The sequence below is a fragment of the Haemaphysalis longicornis genome, unplaced genomic scaffold, assembly GCF_048455015.1.
Source record: "Haemaphysalis longicornis isolate Haplotype H1 unplaced genomic scaffold, Haemaphysalis longicornis Haplotype H1 scaffold_1, whole genome shotgun sequence".
Lineage (NCBI taxonomy): Eukaryota > Metazoa > Arthropoda > Arachnida > Ixodida > Ixodidae > Haemaphysalis > Haemaphysalis longicornis.
Genome location: NW_027526203.1, coordinates 279,085,707 through 279,097,944, shown reverse-complemented (window position 1 = coordinate 279,097,944; position 12,238 = coordinate 279,085,707). Strand labels below are relative to the sequence as shown.

General features: G+C 50.3%; 1 protein-coding gene across 4 annotated transcripts in view; it reads left to right on the top strand.

The window, feature by feature from the left end:
* Positions 1-6,546, top strand: part of Baldspot (elongation of very long chain fatty acids protein baldspot) — a 140,175-nt gene extending 133,629 nt beyond the window's left edge. For 3 of the 4 annotated variants that reach the window (XM_077678620.1, XM_077678629.1, XM_077678616.1), the window contains exon 2: positions 4,701-6,546. In XM_077678620.1, the coding sequence (XP_077534746.1) occupies positions 4,726-5,574 (849 nt within the window). In that variant the 5' untranslated portion in view covers positions 4,701-4,725 and the 3' untranslated portion in view covers positions 5,575-6,546. Of the gene's footprint in view, positions 1-4,581; positions 4,608-4,700 lie in introns of those variants that run through there. The other variant, XM_077678609.1, reaches the window with a different exon arrangement.
* Positions 6,547-12,238: the final 5,692 nt, after the last annotated feature.

Here is a 12,238-nt window from a genome sequence, read left to right as displayed (position 1 = left end):
AAGCCGCAGTACTTTCCTTGCATATCTGAGACTGTTTGCGCTAGTAAGTAAAGCGCTTGCCGATGTTCACACGAGAGCGGCTTATCAGGTTGGAAGCAAACAGACTGCGTGAGAGCCTGTCGAGACTTGTGGACCAGTGTCAGTATAGGGCGTTCGATGTCTCGGAAGTGGTGCGAATAATCGCCTATCTATGCCAGCACTGTGGAGGAGATCCACTCCCTGTAATGGTGGACGCCGATCGCGTATAAATCCCAGAAATTCTTTTGCATTCTTTTTTTCTGATTTATTTTGCCGTGTGAACAACATTTGTTTGATTGTTATATGCGCGTTATCTTGCACAGTTGTCTAGAACTACTCCAGTTCCCCCTTTTTTTTTTCGATTATGCTTGTCCGCTCCAGCATAGGGCTTCTTAGGTAAAGCTGGCAGTATCCTGTAAATAAAGTAAATAAGTAAATAAATCCTTTCGGGTGGCAGCTGAGGTCACACAAGTTTTCATCGTGCCGTCCCTTGTACGAGCACTGGGAATACCGCCCAGCATTCCGCGTGAATAGCGGCACGCCGCATACCGGATACAAGGCACGTCTCTTGATGTGTTGTGTGAGCGCTTTGCAGGTAACTGCGAAGGCGTTTTATTGGTTAAACTTCGTTGTTACTCGTCCTAAAGCCGCCCTTCGCGCGCACTTGTGCCTGTTGTGTGCTCAACCAACGAAGCCAAGCAAGCACCTGCCTACGCATCACACGACGCCTCACTCAGCTGCTCGATTGACCTTCCCTTAACCGTAGGGACGAACTGCAGCCTGGGGACAGCCGCACTGGCATACGAACCTTCGACCCCTCCTTGTCGCTAGTTTTGCTGCCGCAACCCATGCGTGAGCAGAGATAAATTAGGCGTTCTGAGCGACCCCCTTCCCCCCTACTTTTACCGCAGACGGGATACTGCAGGGCGGAAAATGTAGCAGCTGGAAACACCGATATCAGTACTCGACGTATTCTACGTGTGTCGGGGTTATAGAGAACTGCTCTTATCTGCCCCTATCTGCCGACGACGCTTGAAATAAGCTAGGTAGTGGGTACAAAGGATTTATCTGTAGGGCTCGTGCCGTTGTGCAGGCATTCCTTTTTTTATTATGATTATTCTCCATGCTGGGTACTTTACTGCGGTGGCTGGAATTTTAGACGCTGTGGGCCAAGATTCTGCATTCTCTATTTTGAAGCTTTGCCGAGATGGGGCAGCGACACTGAGCGGCAAAGCGGCAGACAGCAATTTATCACAATCTGTTCCTCCCAATCTCACCACATGCTCAAGGGGAGCTTGGTGGAGATAATCGGGCATAGGTCATTCCCGTGTCCGAGCAGTCCTACAGCGTTAACGCGGACGGCTTTTTGAGTGCGCACCACTCGAGGGTCCTCAAGGGTGAGAGCGGTTGCCCGAAGAGCCTCCTGCTATGATACCGGCGAGTTTACCTGCCTTACTGTGATCCTCGGCACCAGTGCGTAAAAGATGACGAGCTGTGTTAAGGGGTTAACTGGTTAACGAGTTAACTGGGTAGGTTGACAATAGGGCGTTGTGGGCAAGAGATGGCCCTCAGTATGGCTGAAGGATAGCACACAAAATTGCCGACAGCTGAAATAATGAAAACAGGTCAAAGAAAGTTTTGCGCAACGCCAAACTTTCCAGAGAAGCTCCTTTAAACGAAGCAAAGCAGTGAGCTTAAAAGGAAACGGGCAAATTTTGGTCTGAGAATTGAACCCCGGATCTCCGGAATGCGAGACAATGATGATGATGATTGTTTTTTTTTTTTTATAGAGCAAGGCCAACAAAGAGCGCCAAAGAATGCGAGACGAGAGTCAGCCCCTTTAGTCACCTCCAGCTGATTAAAGGGGTGGAGGGGGATAGTAAATGCGCTGTGGCCTTATCGGTTTAGAAACGTGTGTTGAGACACATGCTCTGAGGTATACAGGAGTTATTTGGGCGTGCTGATTACAGAAACAGAAATTAGGCGAGTAGCAAAGCATGTTTTCGCTAATGGCGTATATCATGCAAGGCTAACGAACTAGGGAGATTGACCAAACCTCTTAGTCGTGGTAACCGAGAGACGAAAAGGGAAACGGATGATGATGGCAGTGGGTCGACGCAGTCCTATCTTCTTGGCCAATCCCCCGCGTGGGTACGCGCCATGACTTAAGGATCCAACCAACCAACCATCACTGGGCACGTGCCGTTACAAACGGTGAGAAGAAGGAGGTGCCACTGGCGGCACCACGTTGCGACTGCACACAAAGTGAGCACACTGTCTTCCGCGGGGCAATTGTTCTTCGAATTTCATCGGGGCGGCGTCTACGTCGATGGACTCTCAGCCGTCTATCTCAACAGCAGCTGCCGGTCGAGAGCAGCGAGAGCGGCGAAGAGAGCCATCCGTTCGGCAATCGAACACGAGCGCGTTCGCGTTCAGAACACCACAAGGAGTGCTTAGGTCTTCTAGAAATTTTATATTCTGGACCTTGAATTTCTGCCATTACCTCTCGCTTTCTGGCGAAACTACGGGTGCCCCGCTTTTATAAGCCAATCCTCCTCAACACGCGGTGAGTTTTGAAGCTTGACGGAAATACGTGCGTCGTGCAGCAGCCGAGCGACCAATTGATTGATTGATTGATTGATTGATTGATTGATTGATACGCTTGGACCAGTTCGACTGACTAATATTGTGTGTGTGTGTGTGTGTGTGTGTGTGTGTGTGTGTGTGTGTGTGTGTGTGTGCGTGTGTGTGTGTGTGTGTGTGCGTGTGTGTGTGTGTGTGTGTGTGTGTGTGTGTGTGAGAGAGAGAGAGAGAGATAGAGACAGAGAGAGAGAGAGAGACGTGCTGCCTTTCTTTATTTTGCGCACGAAATGTTCTTAAAAGTAGGCATGGAATTTCACGAATTTTCTAAATTTCCGCGACATTTTTAGCACAGATTTGATGAACAAAACCCTCTGTGAGGATCAAATCCTTGTGGCACCGACGTGGAAAACGTAACTACTCTGTCATGACTATATTTTGTAAGTACTATTCCGTGGTTGTATACTTCAGTTTGCGAGTAGCTTCCCAGGAGGAGAAAAAATAATTTCTCATGGCTTGTAGAATTTGCCCGGAATGGAATCGGAGGCGGTAACAACACGTGACATGAAAATACGGGTCGTTAAGCAGGTGACTTACCAGGAAGATCTAGACACTTTTGCACACCGAAAAGAGACTGTTCATATCCGGTTTTCTTATAATCTTGAGTAAAGTGTTATCGTTTTGGCTCTTTCCACGAGCAAGCCCAGCGAATGCGCTTACCAAAGCCATTTTCCTTTGCCAGGTTCGCCATTCCGATTCGCGAATTGCATCTCAACACAAGTACAAAAAGAAAAAAAAAATCTGACGAAGTACGGAGCCTTATCACTGATTCTGAAATGATTTTTTTTTATTGAAACCACACACGGGGCTTCAACAAACGGTTTCAGTTGAGCAAGCTCCTGTTATGGTAATTCGATTACAAGACAAACAAGAAAAATAAGTAAATAAATATGCCTAACAAATGAATGAATTCAATACTTAAAATTTTAAAAAGAACTTCGGGGTGCCGTACTATACACGGCCTCCTGATTGTTCGTCTTTTCACCGGGGACAACTGCAAAATGCCTGGTGGTCGTGTTGAGAGTATATATCGAAGCCGGATGTGATTGCTGCGCGTATCTGTTAAACTTAAAATAATTGTCTGTAGTCGCTGTTTGATATCAGGCAGAATCAGTGACCTTGTCGACTTGTTCCCCGAAAGTACTTACGTACCGCAGTTATGACACGGCTTAGGCCGGGTTCAGAATGTTGCAGCAACTGTCGTAATAACTTTAGAGAATGACGTTATTTCACGTCTCAGACAACCGAACTGCGTGACACGCCGTTTTTTTTACGTCTATAGATCACGATATGGCTTTTGCGTCGGTAGTCTGAACTTAGCCTTACGGGTAACTAGTAGCATGACATAAATTGGGCCGGCCATATTGAATAAGATTGTTTAAGAGACACTACTCGTTCTCTGTGAAGCTTCGCTCAATGTTTGGGCAATGCGCCGCTCACGGTGACACGACTCGCGTTTGCTGCTGTTAAGGGCACGCAATCGCACAACCTGCGGCTGATGTCGCGTCGGGTTGAGTGCTGGATTTGCCTCCGCCGGTGTTTACGGGACCGTGGGTTTGCTTCTGCAAGCGCGCAAACTATAGAGCGATATAGCTGTGCGCAACGCCACGCAGGTTCCCTTTCAGCCACCCATGTCGAAGTTCATGCTCACAATGTGGCCTAACTCGTTTTGCGACAAGATTAAGTGTGCACTGTTTGCCTTACGCGAAGGATACTAGACGCAGATGTGCGCAATAAGGTGCGTAAGTGTGCTGTGGCTTTCTTTTTACGCTGAAATAGGAGCACTCAATGCGTGCCCTACAGACGAAACGCCACCCTTCCATTATCGTGGCGCTTGGAAGATCGATGGGCGTTGGTAGGGCAGCGTAAGTCTGCAGCTCGCACAGTAAGCCTGTTGGGCACGTCTCCTAGCGCTTCGAGTGTTTGTCATTGTGTCCGATGACCCCGTAGTAAGTAGTAGCGGAATGATCTTTTTCGACCTGCCACGCGCTTTGCCTTCAACCCCCCCCCCCCCCCCCCCCCCTCTCTCTCTCTCTTCGCAGTAAGGCCCCGTGCAGCGGCATCACCATGGGTGGCGTCGGCGTGGAGGCCCCGCTGAACCTGCTCAACATCAAGCCGAACTACTCGTTCGAGTTTGACTTCGAGGTGAACTTCGACAAGGACCAGAACCGGCTGTGGATGAACCGCAACTGGCACACGTCCGTCTACTGGGTGGGGCTGTACATGCTGGTGGTGTTCGGCGGCCAGGCGTTCATGGCCCAGCGGCCGGCCTTCCGGCTGACCCGGCCTCTGCAGGCGTGGAACGTGCTGCTGTCCGTGTTCAGCGTGGTGGGCGCCTGCCGCACCATTCCCGAGCTGATCCACGTGCTGCGCGAGTTCGGCTTCTTCCACTCCGTGTGCAACAACTCCTACATCGAGTACGACCGCGTGTCCGGCTTCTGGACGTGGATGTTCGTGTTGAGCAAGGTGCCCGAACTCGGCGACACGGTGTTCATCATCTTGCGCAAGAAGGAGCTCATCTTCCTCCACTGGTACCACCACATCACGGTGCTCATGTTCTCCTGGTACTTCTACCAGCAGCACATCGCGCCCGCGCGCTGGTACGTGGTCATGAACTACGTGGTCCACTCGCTCATGTACTCCTACTTCGCGCTGCGCTCTTTCCGCGTGCGCATGCCGCGCTGGATCGGCGTCTGCATCACCTCGCTCCAGATCGGCCAGATGCTGATGGGCGCCTACGTCACGGGACTGGGCTTCTTCACCAACAAGCGCGGCGCCGCCTCGTGCGCCATCTCCGAGCGGACCGCGCTGCTCGCCATGTTCATGTACCTCTCCTACTTCGTCCTCTTCGCGGTCTTCTTCTACGGCGCCTACCTCAAGCCCAAGCGCAGGGCCGCCGCCGCAAAGACCGACTGAGGCGCCCTCAAGGGCGCTCTCTTCTTCCTGTCATGCGTGCGCGTGGGACGACGCACAGTGTCTGGACAGCTGGCGGCAGGGTGCTATTCACCCCCCTCCCCACACACACACACACATTGTTTTCTGCCCTGTTTCTGTTGCCGTTGTCGCACAAACTCGCCGCGCGCTTTCATTTTGTTACTCCTTCCGGCATTCGGTGTCGCCTGGCGTCAAACTCATTCCAATCAAAAACGGCTTCAACGAATCGTGATATGCGTGTATGTAAAGAAGGGCGGGCTGCGCGTTTTCCTTGGCGGGTATTGGGCCACGTATAACGGTTGCCCTTTTCTTGTCATTTCATCGAATGATCGTACTGTTGTTTTTATTGCTTTCATCATCCTTGCGCTGCCCTTGTATCCGCCAATTTCCCCGTTTTCGATTTCGCGACAGCAAGTACATGTTTTAGGCGGAGCACTCTACAGTATTGGCGTCTCGCATTGCCCGCAATGTGGACGCGTTGTAGCGTAGGGACACGTTGCTCAACGAGTAGACCAGTGCCCGCATTGACGGTAGATGTGCGGTTCGTGGAACCGCTGTGCACTCCCGCTGCTGTTTTGTCCGACCAAGGAGATTTCGGATGGAGTGTGCTTCCAAGAGTGCCCAACTAGCGTATCAGGACGTGCCCGCACAATAAGGAACGTCAGCGAGAATAGCACACTAGAAATGTTAGCTTTATTGCTGAATCGCCTGACTGGTGGCTGCAATAATGATTCCGAAGACTACCCGTGTCTGCTGGCGCCTGATGGACCAATGAATGATCCTAGTTTGACGTATTGTCTAAAATAAAGCGCACACTGCTTTATGACCAAGTTGATAACAAGTTTTTGGCATTGCACAAGTAGTGCCTTTTCACGGCGTGTATTTTGTGTTTTTATTTGTCGTCGTTTTGGTCGTCTAAAATTGTTTTTAGACAATAAACGTCCTTTCAGATTACACAGTTCCACTTACGTGAGTTCCGCAACTGATCTGGTACGCTGTCCTCAAGCTGCAAAATAAAAGGCTGTTTTTGTGGGATTTGTTAGAAGATTGAGCACCAACGGTAAGTATAGCAGGGCGACAGAAAAGTTAATGACACCGACCAGGTCCGCCTGCTAATGGTCAGGCTTGCTGCTTTCGGTGTGGATGAACAATCAGGTGCGCCACTACACTTGCACACATATGCACATACACGTGCACACACAAACTGCTCACGAAGGCTTCAGTGCTGTCGGCAAGCGCACAGGACTGGACATGGTTTTGCCGACTGGTGCCCTCGCCCGCGTGTAAATGCAACAAGCGTGAAAAAGTGCTGAGACGCATCGATACACGGACCAGCAGACAGGCAGCGCGCTTTATGCAGATCGCCAGGTCCCGTCAATCTTCAAAAGGAGTATGGATGTTTTTTTCGGTTGTTAGTCCACGCTAGCCCATAAACTATAATGCACGAATTAGGGCTGACCAACGTGCTTCCGTCAATGAATTCCGGAAAAATTTGTGGCATCAGTTCGGTTCCGGCCACCGAGAGGCCAGGGAGCAGGTATGGGGTGCTTTGAGATACTGCGTTGCGCATTACTTCTTCATGCGAAAGTATTAGTTGACTCAGCAGGTCGAAAACCGGCGTCCGAGAGGCGGCAGACGAAATGGCCAACTACGCGACGAGGACAAAAGTAGGGTCCCTCAGTTGTGACGATGTGGCAAATTTGACTTGGACGGGAATCAAACCCTGGGGTTCCGGAATGCGAGATGAGCACGCATCCCATACGTCACGACAGCAAGATGACTCTAGCTGGCTGGAGGTGAACCTAATGAATGTGGCGTGGTCTTCGACCTAGAGACATGTACTGAGGCCTAAATGAGTAATTTGGGCGCGCTAATCTGCAGAAGTCGGAATTAGGCCAGCAGGCAACGTACACTTCCACTAAACGTCCGTTTTGCTGGGCGATGCCAACGCGGGTACGTGCGGGACTGACGTTAGTAGCGCCATCATGGGGCATTCACTGAAACCTAGCTGTGGTTGTACGAAGCTGCTCCAACAGATGGCGCGCGAGAAGTGCGAAAGCGGGGGTATGTGCCGGCTTGGTGTTAAGCCTAACGCTATGCTTCCATCTAACGTCGTCAACTGGTACCCGGAGCGCGATGTTCTGTAGAGAGCAAACGTCCGTATTCCTCTCAAGGGGCGGTCGATGCCTGAATGCACCTGCCCTCCATGCACCCTAGGCCGACATAGAGCCAGTAAATAAGCTACACTTTTTATTTAGTGACTATAGGCCGAAAGGCATTGCAGCGATCGCCCGAAAGCGCGCCTTGTGTCGAGACACTGGCTGTGTGGCCTATTTTAATTGCTCGCATCTTCTTTTGCTCGTTCGCGTCGATATGCTCTTGGTAAGCCGAAATACCGAATGGTGCGACTTCGCCTGCCCGTGTGGCACACATTTTTAGAGTTTTGCAGGTGAGCGGCAGCATTTGCGGTCACCGCAACACGAGTTTCTATATGCATGGTTGCGTTAACGCTCAGTGTGTTCTGTTTTTCACTTAGGCTCCTTCTAATCATCGTTCTCCTTCACAAATTGTTGCAATCTGTGCCTCACACGTAAACCACTACAAGCTCGGGCCTTGTTTGAATGAAGCTTGTACCGCGCTTGAGTTCGAGTTAAGGAGTAAGAAAAAAACCGTCCAACCAACCACTGACCGCTAATTGTTACGCTCACCCATGACGCTCAGTTAACTAGGCGCGACGTGTGCAGCCAAAGCGACACCGTGCCGTCTTTCCGCCAATCAAGAACATATTGTCTTGTACGAGCAGTCAAACATGCGTGCAGAGAAAATAGGCTGTATAGGGACCGGGCAGCTGGACGGGTGGCGCCACCACTCGGCGCTCCCCTCGTCAGTGGAATGAGCCGGTGTATTGGACTACACAGCCCCCCGTTGTTTTTGTCGTGTTTGCTTCGGTGCTTTGTATGTTTTGGTGGCGTTGTGAGCAGACATGTGAGATGAAACGAAGTCTAAACAGATGTGTTGGGTTCTTAGATGCAGTAATGACTACGTAAACTTGCCGGACGCGTCTAAAGTTGGGTATCGGCTGCAATGGCATGAGCGCTTTTTGCAGCGATCTGCGCTTGGCTCCACCCGTTCTGAGTACGAATAAAACTACTATTATTAGTATTATTTTCTTCTTAAATTCACTCACGGCTACGCAAACTTATTGGATGCTTGTAAGGTTGGGGAAGGGCTACATTGACATGAGCGCTTTTTTTCAGCGCTCTGCGCCTGGCTCGGCGCGATCTGAGTAGGAATAAAACTATTAGCAATATTAGAATTATTTTCTACCACTTTAAATTATCTTCACTGGTTTCAATGACTACGGTTTCCCACGCCAGCCTTAGCGATGGGATACCTCGATACGTGTGCTTTAAATAGAAAGGCACCTGCATACGAGATGGATTACCTTGTAGCCGTAGAAATGTTCCGGTAGTTTCCACTTTCTGTAACCGTGAGCTTTGTACCTTCGGTTTTGGTGAGCGACACTGTGACAGCATGGGAGCCTGAAAGCCGAAGTGGAAATCCCACGTTTGTGGTGGTCATTTTATCAAGAGCCAAAGTTATTCACCAACTCAACAGCCAAAGCTACAAACCATCCCTCCTCCCCTTCCCGTTTTACCACCTGCGTAGAATAAAGGCTGGCACCGATAGTCAAAAAATGTGGCAGTGTTAACGTCAGCAGGTGTTTAATTATGCTTAATTATTCTTTACAGAGTACCTACAAAATCGTGTAAAAAATACGGGTGCATGAGCCCGAGTCCTCCACCACAGACACATTTCCGACACGCTGGAAAAAGTTTAGATTTGGAGAGGGGGCATGGAAGTTCAAAAATTAAACAGCAAAATCATCTAGCCCTCCGTCTAATGATTATGATGGTGAACACAAAGCTTTCTTCGTGCGAAATCGAATGGGAAATGGTCAAAGTCAAAGACGCTGCGATCAAAAGACCAAACTGGGTGCTGGTCAAATTCGACGCTTAACTAGTCAAAGTTTAAATCCAGAAGGCAACCAAGGAAACCCATACGATAGAGCTTTGCGATAAACTATCATCGTCGTTAGACGGAGGTGTGCATGATTTTTCAAGCGTAGGTGGCATCTTGTAAACCGACCGCTGCAGCATTCAGTTGTGAAGCTGAGCACAGGTTTCGGGCACGCTCCTGTCTTGCGTCCTTCAGCCACGCAGGAATTGGTTTTTGAAAAACCATTTACCAACTAGCCAGCAACCATTGCAATTCTTGTAAAGCAATGCTTCTACACGACAAGCAATAACATTATACTATCATGCGGTATTTATTCTATCAACGATTCCCGATGACTGTAGTAAGAGCATTTCTGTGAAATTAAACACGTTTCAGTCGTAGGTAATGAAGATACGAAAGCATCGTCCGTCACAATTTCTGTTTTGAGGTAAATCTTCGAAGACATCCTCCAACTTTGTCTTTCGTTTGTGCACGACGTCGGCGCCGTTTCGTCATCCAAAGTGCCAAAGGCCAGCGCCGCAGCATCCCTAGATCGGTCGCACACACCGGCTTTGTGTGAGCATTTAGCGGCAATATACTCCTCGATTCGCGAAACTGCACGCAGGCATGAAAAAATTGTATGAAGCAACAAACTTTCACTTCCAGCTTGACTTCCAGCTTGGCGCATTGAGCGTCGTCTGCTATTTGTAAATACTGAGTATGGGCGTAAATAACACACATGGCATGCCTCGTAAACGTCACATCCACATTCAAGATTTACCGATCTGAAAAATGCACGTGGGGTTACGTTCGCTTTGCAAGCCGCACCGCAGAAAAACGGCAGAAAGCCATGCACAACTACGCTGCGCTGACCGCCACCGGCATTCCACTGACGAGCGGTTCGCCACGGGCGGCGCTGTTCGCTGAAACGGACGGTGGTGCCATACAACGGCCGCCCGGTCCCTATAGCAAGTGACTCGTCAGCAGGCACTCCTTCGCGTGGGGGCGCTGCTGTGACTTTCGGCCGGTGCTCGCGCGGAATCCAGAGCTTGGCACATCGTCAGGCTCATCGTTACGGCTGCGTTACGTTAGTCCTAGATGCAAACCTAACCAGGGGTGTTTATAAGAACTTTGTTGGTGGGCGAGTTGGTGAATCTTCAACGTAAAGCAAAAAACTGCGCAATTTGAGACGGCCACAAAAAGGGAGGAAACACAAGACAAGTCTGCGCCTGTCCTGTGTTTCCTCCCTTTGGTGGCCGTCTCAAATTGCGCAGTTTTTTACTTTACGTCTCAGCAGGGTGGTTGGGACAAAGCTGAGCCTCGGTCACATGTAACGGAGAGAAGGAAAAATAAAAGCTGGCGAAGCTTGTCTAAGTCGCGCAAGGCTCGAACCATAGCGAAGCTGCAGGATTTCTTTCTACGTGAGCACTGAAGGACATATCACCGCGCATTTGTGCAAGTTTTAACTCGTTTATTTACATGTTCCGTCGTCGCTTTGCACTGTGCTAGTAGTAGTCACCGTCATATGCATCGATATCGTCGTGTTCCTCATGCCAAGCATTACATGGGGTGCAGCGGCGGCGCGTACGTGCACGGCGCATGCGCGGCGTTCGTGGAGTCGTATCGATTGATTTGATTGTGGGGTTTAACGCGCCGACGCAACGCAGGCGATGAGGCGCGCCGTAGTGGAGGGCTACGGATTAATTTTGGCCACCTGGGGATCTTTAACGTGCGCCGAAATCTCGTACACACGGCGTTTTTGCTTTTCCCCTACATTAGAAAAGCGGCCTCCGCGGCCGGGAATCGAACCCGCGACCTCGTGCTCAGCAGAGGAGTAGTATTGAGCTTCGGTGAAGCAGGTGTTGCGCCAGCTGTGGTGTTGTTGGTTGCTAGGCAATGCGAGGCGCTCCTCGGGGTTTTCCTCAGTTTTTTTTTTTGGCTCGGCGGTCGTCGCTAGGCACGCGCTCAGAGCTCTCGGCATTTTCTTGGTATGTTTAACGCGTTACGCGCCACACATTATGACCAGCTACACAGCTGTGCTATTGAAAAACGCACACGTATGACGATGGCAATGAGTGGACACGTTCGGCAATTTGACACTCATGCTTGAGTAGGGAGTGCTTAGGTGTGCTGGTTTTTTTTTTTCTGTCCAAGCCTTGTCGTTAAGCTTCAAAAGCACCGAAGTGCACGACCACCAACACGCGCTTCTCCCGAGCTCAACGAAATCAGTCCCGCCTCATTTACTGCCAGGGGGGGGGGGGTTGCGTGAGAAGAAAAGGAAAGAAAGGCAGTGGGGACATTTTGAGCTCGGCAGGGAGCTCACCTGCATACAACCCAGTGCAGGGGAAGGGAAGTAGAGGGGGAGTGACAGGATAAAGTGGAGAGAGACAGAGAGAGAGAGAGAGAGAGAGAGAGAGAGAGAGAGAAAGGTATAAAGAGAGCTGTCAGTCGTAGAAAGCTGTCAGTCCGGGCACAACAGTCAGTCACTGCGCTCCGGGCTACAGCCGCTGCGTGAGGCCGATCGTCTCCAGGTGATGGAGCAGAGGGGCGAAGACTCACCGAAGGGCGAAGTGATGAGTCCTGTATTCAGGAGTCATCACTTTATGTATCACGCAGCTATCCCCATGACGAATTCAAAATGCCCTAT